The 22,856-nt window shown below is 44.1% G+C and overlaps 1 protein-coding gene across 9 annotated transcripts; it reads left to right on the top strand.

Moving 5' to 3' along the window:
* The first annotated feature begins 499 nt into the window (after positions 1-499).
* On the top strand, positions 500-20,538 carry ktn1 (kinectin 1). 9 transcript variants are annotated; one of them, XM_076748068.1, is made up of 36 exons: positions 500-641; positions 6,293-7,023; positions 7,286-7,444; positions 7,567-7,683; positions 7,783-7,913; positions 8,055-8,159; positions 8,262-8,402; positions 8,559-8,665; positions 8,963-9,107; positions 9,793-9,889; positions 10,067-10,251; positions 10,407-10,475; positions 10,566-10,603; positions 10,711-10,801; positions 11,127-11,195; positions 11,310-11,347; positions 11,472-11,562; positions 11,764-11,832; positions 11,930-11,967; positions 12,835-12,925; positions 13,047-13,159; positions 13,271-13,367; positions 13,621-13,661; positions 13,751-13,841; positions 14,630-14,716; positions 16,267-16,356; positions 16,481-16,567; positions 16,651-16,740; positions 16,825-16,917; positions 17,014-17,082; positions 17,207-17,290; positions 17,691-17,774; positions 18,921-19,004; positions 19,098-19,193; positions 19,301-19,411; positions 19,512-20,538. In XM_076748068.1, exons 2-36 carry the CDS (start codon positions 6,294-6,296, stop codon positions 19,539-19,541), a joined length of 3,858 nt encoding a protein of 1,285 aa, XP_076604183.1. In that variant the 5' UTR covers positions 500-641; position 6,293; the 3' UTR covers positions 19,542-20,538. The 9 variants fall into 9 exon arrangements, with proteins under 9 accessions (XP_076604183.1, XP_076604186.1, XP_076604187.1 ...); XM_076748071.1 differs by having other exon boundaries at positions 13,624-13,661; XM_076748072.1 differs by having other exon boundaries at positions 8,963-9,074.
* The last annotated feature ends 2,318 nt before the right edge of the window (positions 20,539-22,856 follow it).

The raw sequence follows: 22,856 nt of genomic DNA on the forward strand, positions 1-22,856 counted from the left end.
ATGATCATTACAGGGCAATTTATGTTTGTAAGTTAGCTTATTTGATAAAGAATGGATTCACTTGAATTCAACTGTCCATCGGGGACTTTTTGACCATGCTATTAAAAATTACACTATACCACCAATTTTGGTAATGTCATGCAAAATATTGTAAAATATGTGTTCATTTCCTGGAGCAACATCGTGCCTACACCATAAGAAATTTAAGGACATGTGTTCAGGTTACTAGATACCACAAATAAACTGGAAGTCCCCATCGAAATATTAAAGTACTAGAAATATGGAAGTACTTTTTGTACTCGCGTGTCTTATGGTCATGGAAGTGCAGTGACCACTCCCCTCTTTGCTCTTGTCGCTCGATAGATTTACCAAACTTGGCTGTCTCTAAAAGGCGGGGCTATCTCTTTTCATTCCTTACGTAATTACCGGCTCTGGACGGTATGCCCCGAGTCACCAAACAAGCGTTCCCCAGCAGCTTGCCTATGACCCGCCCCCGCGAACCAGAAACAGGAGATAGTCTGACGGATAGCGCAGAAGAAAGCCAGGCTGGAGCTGCCCCGGGAAGTCCGGAGTCTGTCAGAGTCAACGCAGAACAACGCCATTTCACCACTAGCTGAGGGAACAGCAAGCTGAAGCTACAGGTATGCTGCGAGCCCCTGTTTGTGGCAATATCGTGCTTATTTCTTGTTAAAAGGCCGTTCATCCCGGACTTAGCACAGCTAAGCTCTTTACCCAGGCCTAGAAACGGCCCTCAGGACTTGAACGGAAGAATGAAACAGCAGACCGGGTTAGAGATTTCAGGAGAGAGGGAGGCTGGGTCACCAGCAAGACGAGGCCCGTGGAGGCAGGGGTCCACGCCTCCAGACGGGCTGAGTGTGAAGGAGAAACAAACTTAGGTGTTCTTGTTCACGTTTTAGCTGGTCAGTTGTGTCGCCGGTGACTTCCTCTGTACTAATAATTGGATTGGCCGGCTAACGTTAGAACTGGCCCGTGTTAGTTGGCTAACGTTTATGTTAGCTAGCTCATTGATAGTGCTGAGCTCGAGCCACTCAGTGAGGCGAACTTGAGTGGCGACATGCCTTTTCCTGTATGGAATTAACTATTTATAATTTATAATTATAGCAGATACTTGTAGCCATGGTCAGGCCACTATTGAGGCCGTACTGTTAAAGTAAGCACATTTTTCCCCCCTTTTTTGCTAGTCACGTTGGAGAAGTATGTCGGCATGTGTGCCCCTTTCTCTCCTCTGGTTCATTTGACTGTAACGTGTGACTTAGGAGCTAGCTGGGCTAAGTTAGCAAAGGGCGATTAACACTAGATCACTTCTGCTTTTGCTCTGATGACAGGCTGTCCCCGCAAGCTGCCTTTTCTTGGTGTAAGAGCAGCTGCCGATACGTATCTTTGTTCAGTAGTATGCACAAGGCCGATGACTAGACATGACCTAGCATGCTGAGACATTTGGTACTCAACCATAGTGGACTGCCCTCGTTGAATGGAAAGGCGTCACTTACTTGTGGTACATCAATTTACCCGACACCCTATGACTGTCATTTGTCCCACTTCGAGATGTTTTGACCTAAGAGTCCATAAATGTATTGCTGAACCTCTCCTCTCTTGTGTCATGGAGTCAGATCAGTCCTGTTGCCAATTTCCCTAGAGGTCCACCTGTAGATAAGCTCTTATCTATAGTGTCTTGGCTTTATTTAATTCAATATGTACCATAGTCTCAAGTTTCCTTGTTACACCTTGACCAGGAAGGGCAGACCGTTTCAGAAGCCTAATACATTTTTCTTTTTTGACCTATTTCTTAATTATTTCCAGTATAACCACATGCCCTACTCTGTACTTAGTTACTGTCTGTGTAGATTATTGCTGGAATATAGATAATGGTGAATTATGAGTTTGTTATCCTTACAGCTTAACTATTTCAACAGAATCTACCCATTGCCCAACCTATCACTCTGAAGTAGAATACTTTTAACTACATGCAATCACTGCAACTTTCTGGGTGAAGATACTGTCATTGGAGAGTAAAAGTAGTTCCATAATCTGAAAGCGGTCTCAGTATTAAAGAAAAAACAAAGAGGTGGAGTGACTTCCAGTGTGCTTTTATGGCTTCTGTGTTTTGTTTGTCACAGTTTTCTGTTTCTGTTCAGTGAAATTGTGCCTAAAATTAATTTGTTACCCTGCTGTTACACAAACTGCAGATTTAGTGACCTTTGCACTTCCAGAAACTGTGCAGTTAGTAATTAACAATATTATCACCTGATAAGAAATTTTGTATCATGATAACATTTTCAGCCATTTTGTCAGGTGTGACATTTGATTTTCATGTTGAAAATGACACTTGTGGTCACTGGAGAGGTTATTCACTTGGCTACCTCCAAATTTCTCTGCTTGTGTGTCAATTGTTGCGATCTTCAAGATGTTAAATGTAGAGTGCTGCATGGCCTGGTTTACAAGTAGTGTTCGTGCTGCTTTTTGGGCCTGATAGTTATCAGGAGTTCCCTCTCTGTCCAGGCCTGCCAAATCAGGAGGCCTGGCCAGCCAAGTGGCTAGATTCCGGAGAGCCAACAGCCCGAGAGGGCTTTGTCCTACAGGCTCATTTTGATGCTGCGACAAGGCTCAGGCTGCACAAGGAAACTCATGCACCTTCCACTGTGAGACTGAAAGAAAGCAAGCAGGCTCCGAACTTTTACACCACTTACTCCACCCATAGAAGCAGTGTTGCTTTAAGAGTTATTTCACAGTTTCGTTTTTCTGACGTGGGAGTTTCCTGGAACATGCATTGAATGTGACATAAAAAAGAATTTCCTCATTAGGTGGACACTGAAAGGTAGGGGTTAAAACCTTGTCACCAGTTCACCCATGCTGTTTATGAAGCACATACTGTACTATGGCTTCTATATGCCTTTGGTCTTTGCCTGAGGGAGTTCATGTCCAGGTTTTACACATACTACGCTTTTTTGGGCATGTGGCTCGTCAGTCTTCGTCTGTGCTTTCTCTACTCATATGTTGCTGTCCATTATGAATGACACATCTTTTAATGAGGTCACAGGTAGGAAAAGTATACAGCAGAGAAGTAGAGAATAAGAAGCTCTCAAGTAAAGGCTTATATGTTCAAATCATGGGATGGATTTTGACTCTATGTGTTTGCACAGTGCTCTCTAAACCATCAGGTATTTCTCCAGCATAGTTTGCCCCTCAGCTTTGTGGAGGAATGCACGCTCTTTGACGCAGATGCCATACAAACACATCAGAGGAATGTATGAGGAAAACATTCCGAATCACCTAGGAAGATCAGCCAATCAGGTGTATTTGTCAGGGTCAAAGCTCTTTAAAAAAATATTATATAATGAAGACAGTTAAAAAATGGTTTCAAAAGTGTTACATAATAAGTGTTTTAGTTTATGCTCCGAGGAAAAGCTCGGTGCTTGAAAGGCAGAATGATCTTTCAGAGCAAGATAAGTTAAATATTAAACATTATAACAGGCGTGTTACGTTTGTGTGTTGTGGAAGACATAATGGGAGGTTTTCGAGGTGCGACTGAAACGGGGTCAACGTTACACTATAGGGCTAAGCCTGCCAGTCCTCTGAAAGCCCTGCTGTGGAAAGTTATTCTTAAATGTATTATCATGGGTAATCTGCTTAATCCAACTTACTAAAGAGGTCTGCTCTACGACGCTGACTCCTACGCTATATTACTGCCACAGATCTTGGGTGAAGGATGGGATTGTGCTGCACGTCAGGTCACTCACTCTCAGTTGACAACACAATGCTGCTGTCGTCACTCAGGGCTCAACAAAACTGGTTTTATTTTTGTAAGGAGCGTGTAAGTTTGAACAAGACATTATTGTGTGTTGGTTTGAAGAGATACCCTCCATTGTTTGAAAAGAGTTCCATTTATTTTATCAAAATTGTTAATGCTATTATTGACTCGGCCTCTTAGAAAACTGCTGCTCCACGTCAGTGACTGCCACATCAAACATGGCATCTAGGGTGTTCTAGGGGTGTTCATCAAGGGGTTTAACTGGGAAAAAATAAGTGTTTAATAAGAAAAAACAAAGATAGAAATAATAGCATAGAGGAGGAAGATCAGGAAAAAAATTGCAAGCTCCCTGCCCACACCAACAGCTGGCACAGAAATAAGATATATTTTTTGATAATGTTGAAATTATTGGCAGTGTTAGAACATTTCTTCTAATCAGATTACTTGGCTGAGAAACTGCATTAATTGATATTCATATGTGTAAAATACATGAGTGACTGTTGCCATGACAAATAAGTCCACCTCATCTTAACAGCCATCATGCAGCCAGCAGTGTCATATATGCATAATTTATACCCAGAAATGACAATAATGCTTTATAGTTGGTTTGGTTTTAGAGGCTTTAAGTGAGCGTTGTGTCTCAAATTATTACTGCTTTATTTGCATTGATTCCACCCCAGTTCATTCTCACTGTGTAGCCTTGAGGAGACAACACATAGTTCCTAAGAATATCTTTGGCAGATGCTAAACTGGTGAAGTCTCTGGACCTCTTGACTCTGTGAACTTTTCCTGCAATGGAAGAGGAACCTCTTCTTCCCGGGCTTGAAGCAGACAGGGGCCAACCTGCAGTTGCAGCAGACCTCAGCGGGTGACACTTGCATGTGGGTGTATTTTTGCCTCTTGCAAATCCATCCTGATATGAGTTTAGAATACCACCATGTCATCCTTGTGGGGGCCGAAGGAGGGAAGTGACTAAATGTGACAGTGAGCCATCTGATGCTCTTGACCTTTTTTTATTCCTGTTTAAGCCAATGTGAGTGAAGGTGGTGGTTTTGATTCTCCTCTAATAACTTTGCTTACCAAGCCACGTTTCAACGAACACCCTCTCATTCAATGTTTTTTCTTTATTTCCATTATTTTCTACATTGTAGAATAATACTGAAGACATCCAAACTATGAAAGGACAAATACGCAATTATGTGGTAAACAAAGCAAAATATGTTTTACATTCTTCAAAATAGCCCATTTTCCTTGATGACAGGTTTTCACACTATTAGCGTTATCTTAACCAGCTTCATGAGGTAGTCACCTGGAATGCTCTTTAGTCAACAGGTGTGCCTTGTCAAAAGCTGATAAGTGAAATTACTTGCCATCATAATGCATTTGAGACCATCAGTTGTGTTGCAGAGTATTGGTATACAGTAAATAGCCTTGTTCAACTACTGCAGTAATCCATATTATGGCAAGAACCACTCAACTAAATGAAGAGAAACAACAGTCCATCATTACTTAAAGACCTGAAGGTCAGCCAGTCTGGAAAATTTCAAGAACTTTGAATGTATCTTCAAGTTCAGTCGCAAAAATCATCAAACGCTAGGATGAAACTGGCTGTCACGAGGACCGCCAAGGAAAGGAAGACCAAGAGTTACCTCTGCTGCAGAGGATAAGTTCTTTACGGTAATCAGCCTCAGAAATCACCTACGAATGGCACCTCTCAGATTAGAGCCCACATACATGCTTCACAGTGGTCAAGTAGCAGACACAGCTCAACATCAGCTGTAGGGAGGAGACTGTGTGAATCAGGCCTTCACGGTTGAATTGCTGCAAAGGGACCATTACTGAAGAGACCAACAAGAAGAAGAGAATTACTTGGGCCAAGAAACACAAGGAATGGACATTAACGAGGATTTGGACTTTGGTCTGATGAGTCCAAATTTGAGAGCTTTGGTTCCAACTGCAATGTCTTAGTGAGATGCAGAGAAGGTAAATGGATGGTATCTACATGTGTGGTTCTGACTGTGATGCGTGGAGGAGGAGGTGTGATGGCGTCGGGTTGCTTTGCTGGTAACACTTTAGGCAATTTATTCAAAACAGTACTGTTTTGCAGAGATTCTGTTCTTTGAAGAATGTGAAATTTCATAATTTTCTTTGTTATATATTTTTTTTACCACGCAAGTCTTTCATAGTTTTTATGTCTTCGGTATTTATCTACAATGTAGAATATGATAAGAATAAAGAAAAACAAATGGATGAGAAGGGGTGTCCTAACTTTTGACTGAAACTGTATATAAAGAAGGGAGGATGTTAAGCTGTGTAGCTGGGGTAGTGTTATCTAATTGGATCATATCGCTAAGAGAGGACAGGGTGTCATTAAGAGTCCTCTTACAAGCACCCTCTCCACACTGCTGATGTACTAACACCTCCTTTGCAGTCTTTAGCAGTTGCTTTTGTTGGAAGAAACCTGTCACCATAATGTCACACATACATTATCTTTTTTTGTGTGTGTGTCTTTCTCCTCCTCAGAATGGCGGTGGATATCTACGACTCTCAGTACCTGCTCATCCTGGCCCCTTCCCTGGTCATCGCCCTCATGTTCCTCTTCTTCTGGCTCTTCATGAAGGAAACCTCCTATGATGAGGTGCTGGCCAGGCAGAAACGCGACCTCAAGCTGCCGCCATCCAAGCCAGACACCCGTAAGAAGAACGAAAAGAAGAAGAGCAAGAAGAAGGAGAGTTCCAGTGGAGGAGGTGGTGGAGGCGGCGGAGGTGGAGGAGAGTCGGAAGAAGATCTTCGGGATTTTGATGTGGCTGATGTTGCCAACAACTCCACTATGGAGGTAGAGGAGGAACCTACACCAGTGGTGACACCAGATCCTTCTCCACCAACACCTACTGCCTATGTGCCTGTTGCAGTGTCACCAGAAGCTCCTGCTGGTCTGAGGGAGAGAAAGAAGAAGGAGAAAAAAGCTGCCAAAGCTGCTGCCGCAGCAGCAGCAGCAGCAGCAGCAGCAGCAGCAGCAGCAGCAGCTGCTACAGCACCCTCTTCTGAGGAGCCAGAAGTCAACGGCTCAAAGCTGGCCAGCCGTAAGACAGAGACACCTCTGGCTGCAAACAAACAGTCCAGCCCTCCCTCTCCCCAGCTTGAGGTACAGGTCCAGGTCCAGGTCCAAGCCACTCAGGCTCCTGTTCAGGCTCAGACCCCTCCTCAGGTCTCTGGTAAGAAGAAGGAGAAGAAGAAACAAAAATCAGAGCCTGGTGAGTAGCCTGTTAAAAGTGGGTTGTATCCCTTTATTTCTATTGGAAAACATGAAACGTGCTCACTCTTTCATTCAATAAATTCCTCCTAAGTTTCAGTAGTAGAAAAGTGTGAGATGAAAAGTTAGTCATAGTTGCCACATCCTCAAGTTACAAGGTTTCACATAACAGCTTTAATGATAATTGAATATCCTCTATCATCAGTCTCAAGGCAGACTTGCGGAGATTGACAGTATTCTTCCTTTTACCTTTCCCTTTGCAGTGGATGACCAGCAGCCAGAGATTAAGGCCGAACAGGCTCCAGCTCCAGCCAAGAAGGAGGCTCCCACTGTGGCTGAAACCAAAGTTCTGGATGGTACAGCCCCCACTGTTGCCAGTGGCAAGAAGAAGAACTCAGCCAAGAAGCAGAAGACTGAACCTGGTAATGATGCTACAATGGTCTTACGTTAAATTATGTCTAGATTTATTTAAAATGCCAGGACATGCTCAAATTGAAACCTGAACTTTTGGCCTTGGAATCAAGCATTTTTTTCTGAAATCCAGTAGATGAAGCCCATGTTCTGGCTGACTCAGCAGCATCTGCCAACCATCAGGCAGCCCATAACGATGATGTACCATCCAAAGGGAGTGGCAAGAAACAGAAGAATGAGACTGACAAAGGTAAGGGGGAGAAAAACCCCAGTCTGATCCAGTTGTTGGTTCTTTTTGCAACCACATGTCGACTGTCCAGCCATGTAATATCTTGTGTGTTTTTAACAGAGAACACAGAGGTGAAACTGAAGGAGCTGCTGTCTGGTCTGTCCAGCCTGGCTCTGTCAGAAGCAGAGGCCGTCAGTGTGATGGCTCTCCTCCGAGAGAAGAGCCCGAATGCCTTGGATGCCTGGCACAAAGTGAGAGATTAATATATGATGCATTTGAATGAGGTGTTCTTGACAAGCGACATTTCACACTGTTTGCATTTGGCAGGAGACCTGGTATTTGTAGTTGGACTTGCCATGCCTGCTTTTTAACATCATGTGTCTCAACACCAGTCTGCAGCTAGACCTGACCCAGCAGCACAGGAACGAGAGAGACTTCTCACAACCCTGCAGGAGGAGGCCTCCATTGCCAAGGACAAAGTGAAACAGCTCAGTCAGGTCTAGATAAATGATTTATTCCCAACTTGTTCTTGTATTGCAGGAATAATTCCATTTGCTTCAGCAACGAGCTTCATATGCCCTCTTGTTTTTGTGCTTCAGGAGCTGCAGGTAGAGAAGCAAAAGACTGGCAGGGTGGAGGCTGTAATGAGAGAGCAGCGTGTAACCATGGAGAAAGAACTGGGAAGCATGCAGGCGAAAGCACAGGGCAGCTACCAGGAGCTCCAGACCATGCAGATAAAGGTTAGTATGGAGATAAATGTGATAGTTTCACTTTGTCACTCTATGTCATAAACACTGTGGAGAAAAATCAGAAATTTGAAAAATTTGAATGGACCCAGACTTTTTGGCATTTTTCTCAAGGCTGCATGGTGACTGAATCCTATTGTTGTTGTGCAGTTCCAGCAGATGAGGGAGCAGCTGGAAAGCCAGATCACTCGACTGCAGCAGGAGAACGGCATCCTGAGGGACGCAGTCAGCTCTGCCACTAACCAGATGGAGAGCAAGTCAGTGTGTCACTACATTAGATAAGATCCTACTGGTCATGCTTTCTAGAGTTTCATACATGTTTCACCTGTTCAGCTTGGTGAAACACTTGTTGCATTGCAGTTGCATTTGCAAACTTCCAGTCTCAACATAATCCTCCATTTCTTTTACCTGTGTCGCTGACATTATGGCAGAGATCCATCCTCATGCAGTTACACAATATGAAATCCAACATGCAGGTTAACATCCCATAATAATGCCACATGAAGCATTTCCACATCACTCATTTGTGCTTGTGTGCATATGTTGCTTGATAGGAATTCAGCAGAGCTGAACAAGCTGCGTTCTGAGTACGCCGGCCTGATGAAAGAGCTGGCAGACAACAACAGCAAGCTGCAGCAGGAGGAGCACCAGAGGAAGTCACTGGAGGTCAGCTACAAGCAGAACGTGTCCCAGCTGGAGGTACACTAATCCAGATGCACAATGTGTTTATTTAGCTTGCGCTTCAGTTTTCCCCAGCTGAGACGAAAATGAACTGAGCTGTACAAAACCTGGTCAATGCTGTGCAGCTTCAAATCTGTGTGGCGGGTGTGGTAGCATTATCGGGGAAATGGGAGGAGGTTGTAGTGGAAGTCCTCGGGAGGGGTGTGGGAAATAGAACCTGGGTAAGAAGGATTGTGTTGGCTTTGGAAGCTGGAATGTTTGAGGCTTTGTGCTGTATATAAACAACACTTTTCCTGCTAGACACCCAGATCAGCCTTTCCTGTCTTTCCTGAGATTTTCAGAAAAGAAGACCTGGTTTTCTTTATTGCACAGACTAGAAGGGTCAGTGAAACAAACTACAAAATATGTTGTCATTTGGACTATCCATTAACCTGGTTTTACAGATCTAGAGACAGAAAAGATCACAGGCTTATAGAAATTGAGGTAAATCAACCTTCATCTTTGACCTTACAGTAATGATCTTGACTGAGAGGAAAGAAGATGGATTAATATCATTTGTTTTCTTACCCGGTGTAGTGTAGCTGTACACTCCAAAGCGTAGGATTCCTACTCAAGCTAGCCCTGATAATATTTTCTAAGCACTTGTTTTCTAGTATGATGTGTGGGAGGAAAGTGTTCACCAAATACATCTCTCCATCCTCAGGCCCAACTGCAGGACGCTAAGCGACGTTGGGAAGAGCTGCAGAATTTCCTCCACAATGTCAACGCTGAAAGAGAGAAACTTCAGGCCTCAAAGCAAGGTAATAAAATACAACATCACGCTAAAATGTGATCCTTTTAACTCCTAACTAACATCAAAATGAATCGTCCAGTTAGACTCAGCAGCTAAATGTGTGTGTGTGTGTGTGTGTGTGTGTGTGTGTGTGTGTGTGTGTGTGTGTGTGTGTGTGTGTGTGTGTGTGTGTGTGTGGGCACAGAGCTCCACAGCCAGCTGCTGGCAGCGGAGACGGAGATGAACAACAAGAACAAGGAGATCCAGACCCTACACGGCAGCCTGACTGAAGCCATGGTCGCCAAGGAGAGGCTGGAGCAGAGAGTGATGGAGCTTATGGAGATGTCCCAGCACAGCATGCCTGACGACTCACTGCAGTCCCGGGTTCAGGTGAGCCACCACGGCATCACACGCGAAACGATCAGCATCAAAATTTGAAGTAGTCCATTTCATAGTGCATGTTTGCATGTTGATTCCACATTGGGATGCAAAATGAATTTCTCTGTGAAGCAGGGCAACACACTAATACAGTCTGTGTTTAACAGGAACTTATGAGTGAAAACAAAGGTCTTCAGGCCCATAATGAGAGCATGCAGGCCCAGATCTCTTCACAGGTATATTTGTCAACCTCATTTACCTCGTTTTCATGTTTAGTCAGAATTAGATGTATGTAGGCTAATAAGATATCTTTTCCTCTCATTTAGGCCAGCCATGTCTCCCACATTGAGGAGATACAGAAGCTGTGAGAAATACTCTTTTACCTTTCTCAGCCATACCGATTGCATTAAAACTGATACAGCTGAGCCATTCATGACGTGCTCCTTCAACTGTTCCGCATGTTCTGTTCAGATTGGCTGACAAAGAGTTGCAGAGGAAGAGCCTAGAAGATTCTCTAAACGCTGAGAGGAGCAGTGGGGCCAGTAGAGAAACTAAAATGCAGGTACAGTCACAAGAGCGATTCATATACTAATATTATGCTGGGTCATTAGTTTGCAGGAATTTGGTAAACATGTTCTAGGCCTCTGATTGTGTACACCACCCTGCCAGAAATTGCATTGCATTGTGTTTTTATTTACATTTTACACCATGCCAGCTTTTTTTAATCAGTTCAGATGGATATAATTGATTTCATAGTTTCATAAATCTCAGACAGAATTATGAGTTGCTATGTGATTGCTCGGACTACATATTGTCTGTAAAAATCTGTGTTGCCACGGCATAGTAAGCGTTGTTGTCTGTCTTTCCTGTCTGTCCTGCCTCTACAGGCCTTACACAATGAGAACATGTCACTGAAGGCGGAGATCCAGAATCTGCAGGCACAGATTTCTGATCAGGTCGGCTCTGTGCCTTGACTGTTGTTCCCAATTTAAAAAGCACTTTATGTATTTGTGTGTTCTTCTGTTTGACACTCCCTCTCTGTCTATTTGCCTTTGACTCTCCCCATGCAGACTGCCTCCCAACTGGCTTTGGACCAGTTCCAGAAGAGGTATGTGTGAAAAGTACAACATGTTTTGGATTCATCAGTTAGTTAGACGTGTTGCTCTGTCTATACAACTAATACGCCAAAATCATTTACTGAATGACCTTCTAAAAGTCTGCCTCCTACCCAGTGTTCGGGAGAAGGAGGAGAACATGAAAACCGTTGAGGACCTGCTGGAGAAGGGGCTGATTGAGGTGGCCAACAAGGAGGAAGAGCTCAAGGTGTGTGTTTCCACTTGTTTAGAAAGGGGCTGCTACAGCTAGTGAAGCCTCCAGAAACATCTGAAAACATGCTGCCTCACACATGCCCACGTTTGGCTCACATCAGCATAATTTAAGTGACCATGCGTTTCGCTGCTTACCTTGTAATCACAATCCCTAATGGGCAAAAAAATCTTAATGCCATGTCTTTCCCTGGTGCAGGCTCTAAGAGAAGAGAACGAGGCACTTAAACAAGAAATGGAGGCTGTTAAGAGAAAGACAGCAGAACAGGCGAGTTGTCTAAAATTTCATAAGAAAGAGTTGCTGTGCCTTTTCCATCTTAGTCTTGTATTCATTTGTTTTAAATGATGTCTTCCTCTAATCACAGGCATCATCAGAGTCGACAGTGGAAGCACTCCAGAGCCAGTAAGATCAGTCAAGTTGATTTGATATTCACTGATCATGACAGTGTAGCAGTATGAAGTCTTCCTGTTCACCCCAATCCACAACATACAAAGACACACAGAGGGATAAAATACCTAACTTCAATCAGTGGCAGCAGCTTTACCAACTAGCTGATAATAAACCAAGTCACAATTGCACGTCATGAATCCAAAATAGTCAGAATTGGCCAAAAACTTAATCTCTCTGGCTGTTTATGCACCGACGGCCTCAGATTGTTATTCCAAGTGTCCGTACAGACACAGAGCTTTTTGTTAAAGACTGAGATCTGTTTAACCAGGAACAGCTGGTCACTCTCACCAAAACCACCAGATTCTATTCACAGAAGCAGTAATTTTATAATTGTAAAATACACTTCATTAAAACACAAGAGAAACCAAAAAACAATTCACCAAAATCTTTTTCGGTCGTCTGTCACCGTTCCAACAATCACAAACGCCGGTTTTGTTGAAATAAATTGAGAGAGAGAGAGAGAGAGAGGGCAGCAAGGGAAGTGGCATGTAGAGCCGAAATATTTTCACATTATGACCAGAGAGAGTTAAATACGTCGGACTTCAACTGATCTTCCCAGTAAAAGAAAACCAGAATCTCAGGTTTTGTGGCACCTGTCAGTCATGCGGCACGTTTACTGCAGCCACTGAGGTGGTGCTGCTTTTTTGTCAGCAGTAGAATATTTATTTCCACAATTGAATGTATTCAGATATATATTTGATTTTAGAATAATCGTTGACAGCGCTACCTCCAGGACCTATTAACTATTAAGTCATTTAACATCTGATTTCCGCTGGCACGAGAGGCTGTGATGAACCCTGGTTTCACTTTACTGTATAGGATCCAGGAGAAGGACGTGAAGCTAAAATCAATGGAGGAGAGTCTACAGGCAGCACAAGAGAGCAGCTCAGCAAGAGAGAAGACAGCTGAGGTGTGGGCTTTTCTCTATTAACAAAAAAAGACCGCATTTGCACATTTCAAATGCTGTTGCTTGTATTGTTGGTGAACTGTCCCAGTTTGAGCTCTAGTCTGAGGCAGTTTTTGTCTCGCAGGCTCTGGAGCAGCAGTTGGCCACCCTGCGGGCAGAGATGGAGCAGCTGAGACAGAAGGAGACGCCAGAAGAGCTGACCAGTTCTGGTACCCAGCTCCAAGAACTCCAGGCTCAGTAAGTAACACACATTGACACAGACACACACACAAACACACACTTCGCCATGCAGTCCTCCAGCATAGCCCCTTACAAATCAGCCTAATGATGAACACATCTGACGCACAGGCTAGCAGCGAAGGACCAGGAAATCCAGATGCTGCAGGCTGAGCTGGAGGCAAGGACTAAGGAGCTGAGTGAGAAGATGGAGCAGATACATCAACAGGTAAAGTGCTCACTACAAAGTGCAAGTGTGACACATTCTATGGTCTGAATCACGAAGGTTCGTTCAGCTATAAAGGATTTTACAAAGAAAGGGGCTCTTTTGACTAGGGATATGTGATTCAGATCAGACAAAACTCTTCCTGTTTGAATTGTTCTTAAAGTTTGATCTTTCTGTCTTTGTTATGTGGGTCATAAGAGATAAAACTCTCATTCCGTCCTAGTTTTAATTGAGTCTTGTTCCCCTCCACAAATAGCAGTCCCGTACAGCAGTGCCAAGCCCAGAGCTTCTGACAGCGTGAGTAATGCTGCATGCCATATGATAACATATAACGTACATGTTCCTCACATGCGTTGGTATTGAATGGTTACATTGTTGTCTATCAGGTTGTCAGAGAAGGAGAAGCAGGTCTCAGATCTGCAGGGTGAGCTGGCTGAGCTGAGGGACTCCCTGGAGCTTCATAGGAAGAAGAACAACGTAGGTTTCCTACAGCAGTGACCTGAACCCATATTACACCAGTAACTGCTTTGGTCCAAAGCTCTGCGTGACATTGCATCCCCCCCCTCTTGTGTGGTACCCCACAACACCCCCCCTCACACTGGAGTTGCACAATGCATACATCCATACTTCTTGTTGTCCACTGCCACTTAGCCTCCCTTGTTTTGCATTTTAAACGCCAAATAGAGAGCCAAGGTTGTGTTCTCAACATGATTATACACATCAGTACAGATGTCTATTTTGATTTGGATTGCTTAAGCTGAGTGTTGCATAACAGGGCTTCCAGCCTACTGTTGTTATGCTCGCCGTTGGCCACGACTGTTTCAGCTAGCTTGTCTGTGCTTGTGGGTGATTCAGAGCATCAGAAACTCGCCTACCTTTTATTTTCGAAAGAGGAATATTTGATTTGATTGTATTTCTGTGGACTTTTGTTTTTTTCAGTTTTGTATATACCGTAAAAAACTCTCGACATTATTACTTTAATTTGAACAGAAAGTACTCACAGACCATTGTTTCTGTACAAATCTGGTGTACTGTGCATGTTGCTTTTACCCACACGAGGTGCTAGACTGGGACTCTCGAGGCTATTCGTTCATGCTTATTTTTAGCGGTTGGAGCACGGCTGAAAAGCAGAGAGTCGTAATTTTAAGATTAGAAATGCGTTCGGTTTGTTCTTTTACGCTACCAGTCTTTATTTGAGGGTCACTGAATGCATTTTACCTGAGGCTGAACTGAAAGTAGTATCTCTCTGGAACTGACCAAAACAGGAGCTCCGGGAGAAAAACTGGAGTGCAATGGAAGCTCTGTCAGCCACCGAGTCCATGCTTCAAGGGAAACTCAGCAAAGCTGTCAAGGTTCGCCACCCCACCTCAGTCTGCTTCACTCTAGTTCCAATCTGATGCATCCCCCCAAAATGCTGTTGTTTTTTTTTTTCCATAATCGACCCAGTGAAATTTCTTTTTCCACCTTCATCCATAACAAAGCTGCATACTCATTTACCTCACTCTTGTCCGTCTCAGTGTTGTTTGGCCTCAAGTCTTCAATTGGCTGTGCGTTGACCTGTTTAACCTGTTTAGCTGCTCCCCTTCGGAATCTCAGACATTATTAGCTTAATGGTTTCTTTAGCGGATGCGTTTTTGCTTTACCTCTGAATTATAAAAGATTTCTCCCTTCCCAAAGCTCAGGCTGATGCTTGGAAATGAGTGTGCAGTGAAATAGAAATGATTTCATTAGATGTCATTAGCTTGAGATTCATGGTAATCATTTTGCAGCTCTCCGTCTTCCTGTCATGTGACTCATTTCTAGCATGTTTTTTCCCCCCATTCTGCTTTGTGACATCTGTACTGTCAATATCACAAGATAATCATGAAAATCAGTTTGATTCACCTCGATTTTACTGCAGTTTGTGCCCTTTGAAAGGGGGCGTGATCATTCGACTTTTAATGAACAGTGCCTCTTATGTTTCTGTGTTCTGTACTCACAACTGAAACATCTTTGTTCTCCATCAGTACACAAACAAGTGTAGCTCAATGTAAAGCAAAATCTACAGTGTAGTTCTTGTAGCTCTCTTCGTGTAGACATAGTCTGGCTTCCACATAGCTGGTCTGTTACCAGTTACAGTGACGTGTGCATATTTTTGCCCTCCTCCCCCTACATTAGGGAAGGGTATGTGCTGAACCATCAGCACAGCAGCTGCTCTCCTGCCATCTGAGTACAGTAGAAAGCACCTTCTCTTCGCTGAGCCAGGGAGTTCCTTGGCAGCTGTTGTGTACTGTCAGTGCATGCCGGTTGTATTCGACTCTACACTCGTCTCAGAGCTGCCTTGTGTGACACAGTGTGTCAATGTGAATAGCGGTTAGAGTGCCAGCTGGCTAGTGCTTGGCATACGTTCTCCCTTTAGGCCTCAGAGTGACAGTGCATGATGCTAGCCTTTTGTGGGAGGACTGATAGCTACCTTTTTTTATTTATTGGAGAGTTTCAAGGTACTTTGTGTGATTTCATGAAAGCAGATTGATGTGTTTCTGGTTGCAGGAGGAGTGAAGCATGTGATGCGCTCTGAATCTGAGGTTGTTGACACTTGGTGTGGTTGTGGCCTGTTGAAAGATGGCTTTCAGGGTAATTGGAAGCAGGAACAAGACGGTGTTTATCCTAATTCTCTCAAATCATTATTTAGGATTATGTGAAATTAATCATTCATGTGAAATTGATTGTAGCATCTCAATGGACGACTTGATCTTGACTGATTTTATAATCAGATAATGAAGATGAAGAAGGAAAGGTGGTGGTCGCATCTGCTCTGACGACCACTGGACCTTGTCTTCGAAGTGACTGAACTATTGGAGCAGTCAATGCTAAATCTCCTCTCCTCTTTTTGTCCTATTTGCCCCCTCCCACCGCCTTGTAGGAGAACCAGATGGCACTGGCAGTGTCTCAGGCCGAGTGTCGAGATGTTCTGCACAGACTTCTGCCCAATGTGCCTCTGCCCAGTGAACAGGTATGGCTAATATGGATTTTTACCTCCATGCAACTTGTGTTTTGAATATCTTTCATACTTATTTTCCTGTTTCATGAACTTTCAATGAGGTTTCTCTTTGCTCTTCATTTCCTCTCACTACTAGAACCATCAGGAGTGGCTCCACAGATTTGAGAGGGCAGTAGCTGAAAGCTCAGCTGCACAATCCGCCCCTGCATCAGGGGACTCTAAGGTAAATAAAGTAGAATTGTAAAGTGGAGCATCTCTCCCGTCAAACCAAAGGTATCTTTAGCTGCAAATGTGTCCCTTTGACAGGCACTGGCTGAGAAGCTGAAAGAAGCTGAAGAAACCCAAAGGATTCTACAGAAAGACTGTGAGACATACAAGAAGGTTTTGGCAGAGACGGTGAGATAAGATCTGTTTAAACATTTGTGGTTCTGTGGTGGAATTGCTTGCTAAACTGAGCTGTCATTCCTGCTCAATCCACAGGAGGGCATCCTTCAGCGCCTCCAGAGCAGCGTGGAGCAGGAGGAGTCGCGCTGGAGGGTGAAGCTGGAGCTATCGCAGGGAGAGCTCAGAGAGGTATGTGCTCACATTTAGCAGGAAGCCAATCACTGAGGTGATATATCATTGCACCATGTGTGCTTTTCATTGCATCATTCTCCTGTTTTACCTTAGATGAGCCAGAAAGTTGCAGCTCTGGAGCAAGAGATTGAGAGACTAACAGATGGAGCCGAGCTGGAAAATGTCAGTTCTCTTGAAACACACACCTCTAAGACGTATTGTAATTCAAGCGTCAAACGTTCTGCCATTTTTAATTTGCGTTTTGCCCCAGTCATAAGTATCTCTGAACCTCTGCTGTGCTCTGCAGCTGAGACGAGAAAAGCAGCACTTGGAGTCTGAATTGGAGAGGGCGGAGCATGAGAGTGCCACCTACGTGACGGAGGTCAGAGAGGTGAGCCAGAAACATGACGTCCTCAGCCAGTGATGATCCTCAGTCATGTCATAGCTGTTCATCCTCCTGTGGCAAAAGAATGAGCTCTGTTGTCTGTCACTATCATGTTCATGTTGCTCTGTTCTCATGTTTTTGTGACTAGACCGACTTGAAATGCACAAAAGGCAGACATACTGTTAAAGACAGTTAAGATATGCTTCACATTGTCAGCTCTAGCAATGACTCACCAGACTAACTTAATAGGCGGCCTTTGGTAATTTATAGTCATGCACAACAGGTTTCTGTGCTTTATCACTACGCAGCTCTGCCAAGACTAGAGTAGACTGTGTGCTAGTAGTGCTGTCCTGGACCCGACTCCCACAGACTCCCATTAAACACATCATCTCAAACTTAATTTCAGCTCAAAGATCTGTTGACTGAATTGCAGCCCAGACTCGATGGCTCATATACAGAGGCTATCAGACAGAATGAGGAGCTGAATTTGGTAAGCGTTGCTCAATCTCTAGCTAGAGCTCCTTTTTAAAAAAAACTCTCTCATTGCATTCAGCAGTGGCTCTGCACTGACTGCCACAGGACGGGGGCTTCTCGCATCTTCTGCAACTGTGGGTCATCATCCATAACCTCAGTGAACGTGCTCTCTCAAACCTCAACTTCAAGGGTGTTTGCTCTAATTATAGGAGCCAGGAAGTTTGTAAAGTAGCAAGAAAAATTTGAGGTTGAGAATGATGACTCCGCTTCACACTGAGTGGCACTTACAAGACTAACTCTCCTTTCTCTACACTGTTACTCCACTTCACATGTCAGGCATATAACAAATGGCTAACTAGTCAGCTTGCCCTTCCTTCTGCACTGCAGAGTCAAAAAACATGCTCCACTTTGTCCATCTTCAGCTGTAATTTTAGTCCATGCCTTCAGCTGCACACTATTATTCCCTCTTCAGCCTTTTTACAAACCTTTCCTGTCTGTTGTTTTGTCTCAATGTCGTGTGATGTCACCTTTATGGCCTTTGTGGAGTGTTAGCGGTCAGTTGTTTTTTCGTAATGTGTTGGCTGTGTTTGGACCAACAATAGCACTATCAAAATGTAGCCTCCAGATTAATTACAATAAAGCCTTTTGCTGCGACACATTGCTACATTGTCTGCTAACAGTGCATTTGCTAATTAGGTATGCACAAGTGTATATTCCTGGTAGATTACTTTGTCAAGGTGATGATGTATTTATACTATTCATCCTGCAATCATGGCGACACTGGAAAAATGACTGCAGAAGCGCTAACCTTCCAGAGTTGTAAAATCCTGTTTCAAAGTATCATTAACTTTGTTATCACATCTGATAAGCCGTAAAACATGAATGTATTCCTCGAACCGGACTTCCTTGATAGTGATTCATCTTGCCAGTACCTGTAGCAGCAAGCCCACACCAACACACCCCGGTGCACTCTTTTACACAGTGCTATTTTTGGTTTGAACATGGTCTAAGTAGGACAAGTGAAAACTGTTAGATCTGTGCAAATGTTGAGCACTTTAATGTACACATTAACTGTTGGCAGAGGACTCTCGGGTTTACAAAGGGTCATTGGGAAGCTCTAATGTGCTGTAGAACACTTGCTGAGTGTCTGCTTTGATTCCAGCTGAAAACCCAGCTCACCGAGACTCTGTCCAAGCTGGAGGCTGAAGAGAACGAGAGGCAAAAGGTGGCTGGTGACTTGTATAAGGTAAAATTATAGTTTACTGTGCTGCTGATATGGATCCAACTCCAGTTCCAGGTCCATTGTTAAACAAGTGGAACTTTCTGGTCCTTTATCCAGGCCCAGCAGTCTCTTGATCTGATCCAAGGGGAGCTCTCAAAAGTGACAGACAATGCTGATGAACTGATAGAGAATAGCAGTCTGACGTCACAGAGGGTAAGAGTCTGGCCAGTTTGGATGTTGTAACAGTGATGTGTGTATTTGCGTGTGCAGTCATTAGATGGTCACATTGCACTCTTAACCAGCCATTCTGTCACTGACAGGAAGAGATTGACAGAAAGGAGAAAATGACTGCAGGACTGAACCAAACAGTCAGAGAACTGCAGCAGCTGCTACAAGCCGTCAGCCAGCAACTCGCCAAGGGACAGGAAGGGGTAAGGACCACTACTGCGCTCTTACCACCCAATACAAGATGATAGTAACATTGTCCTGAAGTCCTGAGTCTGAGCATTCTATGTTTGGGATTTCTTCCAGGAGGCTGACAAAGATCTGCCCAAGGTATAGTGAGAGGAGGATAGACCCCCATGCAGCCATCTGGACTGCACTACAGAGACCACCTTCGACCCTCGGTCGCATCACTACCACTGTCACACCATACTGTCACGCCCAGCCACCCCCATTTCCCCACCCTCCGTCAACTCACCTGTACTGTAGGCTGACTGTGGCCGAGGCGCCGGCCAAACCACTTCCAGTCTCACTGTTGGCCATGAGGGAGCAGACAGAGGTTACTGTTAATTCCAAACACTCCAGACACTGTACCAAAACACACCACTCTGCTCCCACCACATTCCTCTTCTTCTGCAGCATCACCAGTTAATTTTTATTCTAAACTTTAAAATGACATCCAGCATAATTTAAACTGTGTGGCAACCATTCCTCTGTTTAAAACACCTGTATTTTTTCAATGAAATCCTTTTGAATACTGCAGTAGTTCGTTGTTTATTTGTCAAAGAGAGGGCAGTGATACAGATTTCTTTCTTAACGAACCAAACTTTGGGTTTTCAGTCCTTTTTTTTTTTTCTTAACTTAAAGACATGTATTGTTTAAGTGTACCACTTAGGACCTGCTGAAATACACTATGTTGTTGCTCTGTTTGCCTCCTGACCAGAAAACTATCACAAACTGCAACTTCGTGCATTCATGAATTCATAGCTCCATGCATACCTTGGCTCAGTATTGGGTGGGAGAAGGGAGATCAGAAGGGGTCTCAGCATATCCGAAGGGTCACTACGTGACTGTAATTATGGAGACGCATGGACAAATTGTAGTCAAGTCTGTACTGCAGCTCCAGACAGAAGGGAGCCTGTGACCCTGGCTGTGGAAAGAGAAGGCCAGGTCAACAGTGTTAGAGGTTTTTAATCCTACTGCAACTACTCTAGGAATAAGCGTCCCATTTCATCTGTAATCAACACTCGCTATATTGTTGCTAAGTTCATTAACACTGAAGATTTTGTTCTTTTTGTAACAGGTGATGTTAATAAAAGGGATGCTTGATAATCTGTGCAGTGTCCTGTGTGGTTCTTTTCCTTCCACTGCACTTCTTTGTCCTTACCACTGTGGGGCAGTACACAACCTTAGTTGAAATTTCAAATGGCTCATGGCTTTGAAAAACCTTAAAGAGCAGAGGGAAATTACAAAGCTTCTTCTCAGGAAGCCTTTGCTGGCAGGTATGTTCTGCGTGGGGAAATATTTGTCTGACTCATGTGTACACACTAAACATGCTTGTCATACAGTGGTGTTATTGTAGTAAGTGTTTTGTATGACTGCAGTGAAACTGCCACCAAGCAGCCTCAATTATGGAACATTTGGGGTGTGACCAGTTTCCCGTGATGGTAACATGCTGTATAATCCTCAGCACTGCATGAGTTTTTTTTTTTTTTTTTCCCCTCAATATTTCCCCTCAGTAAAAGATTGAAAGGAAGTGAGAATGCAACTGGTAGCTGAAATAATCAAAAGCTTACAGAGGACACTGTTTGATTATTATTTTATTTTTTATTTTATTTATTTATTTATTGGGGGGGGGGGTGTCACTCTGTTGTGGTCTCTTGTTGATGTTGCGAGTGGCCGAGTGTGAAAGTATATTGTAAGCCCAGATGTGCTATGTGCTACGGTTGTGATTTTGTTTTCCCTCTGCCAGCTTTGTGTTTTGTTTAAGAATAAATACAGGTTCCGTGTGACTGGGTTTGACTGGACTTTGAGTGTCTGCACAGACAGCTCTTGCTTTCATCTTTTGCATGTTAAAAAGGCCTTAAAAACAACAGGACTGTTGTTGCTGCTGGCCGGGGTTGGGGGGGGTAGGTCAGGGGCGCGAGCAACATGGGATCAGCACATTCCTCACATTCTCCCACACTGTCATGCTGCAGTCAGCTGATTGGAGATCTGGCTTTTACCTTCATGGAAACGTCGCGACGGAACAGGCGCAGCTGTATCTTCAACATCGCTAACTGGATAAAACAGGGAGTGCTTTTTCTCAGCTTGTTACTGCTGCTGCTGCTGGAGGCTGCTGTTGTACCATTACGCACACACCACGCTCCCCCATTACGCAGCTGATTCCTAATATACAGTCATGGGTTTAACTGTCTTGATTCATCTGAATAAAATAGCTGTTTACGTTCCATTCTCATGAACATCTCTAAGACTGACTCATTTATGATTATTCTACAGGTCTGTCACTTTTATCCCATATGGTGTGTTCATAGTTCTTGGAAAACCCGACGTGTCGTCATCCTGTGCTGGTAAATGACAAACGGCTGGTGTACTCTCCTGGCTCCCATTGAAACTCTGACATGCAAAGGCGCAGTGAGGAAGTTAACAGTGGCTTTGTCTTTCCTATGTCATCATTTGCTCACACTGTCAGTCCAAACTGCGCAATTGAGCTCGTCGCAGTGGGCCCTCTGCTCCGCGTGCTTCTTGCCTGGTAACATTTGACTCCTCCTCCTAAACATAGATGTTCGCTCACACTGCGCAAGCACAACTTCGGCGAAGCAGCCCACTCCCTGCATCTGCTCTCCATCAGTGTGGTATGTGCTAGAGAGCCTTTGATCCCCCACCCCCCACCCCTGACTCCAGTGTGTGTGCGTGCATGCGGGAGGGTGAGTCAGACAGACATAGAAAAGACTGTTGTGCTCTTTTACACAGACAATGCCCAGTGGACGAAAGCAAGCGGAAAGAGACAGTGACACAAAAGAGCAGTAAACATTCATTATACCCTCAGCTTTAAGGCCAGTCCCTCTGCCTGTAGTTAAGGACCTAATGTAGCTTGAGTCTTGCGCATAACTGCTGAAGAAGCTTCACCCCTCTGTACTATTAATGGACCAGTATGAACAGCTATGGATGGAGCCAGCAAATACCATGGATTGATATGAGTTGCATTGTTTACAAATGGAACAACAGATCAATGCTCTATCTTATTGTACCACGTGGAATTAGTTACACCCTAGAACATAAGGGTGGGAAGGCAAGTACCTCCAGCAACCCCCTACTACCTTTTGTGTGTTATTTCACTTTGAAACTGAACACCAGTTCAAACAGGAGCCCTTAATTGCATAGGCAATAGGACCACTAACAGGGCCTGAAGCAGTGAGGGTGCCTCCAGCTGTGGAGATTCTTGTGAAAACAAGACAGAGGCAGTAACATGTTGATGAGAGTGCCACACAGAAGTGGAGAAGTGGTACATTCATCAGAAAGGCGTGAGAACAACTGGACATGTGGGTTGTTGGAAGGGGTGAAGTTGGAGATAGAGAAGTTCTTGACAGCCTTGCACAAGGTGTGGACATTTTGGTTACACCAGACAGTCTGTGACTCACTCTCAGACAAAGC

This window comes from Chaetodon auriga, chromosome 14 (assembly GCF_051107435.1).
Source record: "Chaetodon auriga isolate fChaAug3 chromosome 14, fChaAug3.hap1, whole genome shotgun sequence".
Classification (NCBI taxonomy): Eukaryota; Metazoa; Chordata; class Actinopteri; order Chaetodontiformes; family Chaetodontidae; genus Chaetodon; species Chaetodon auriga.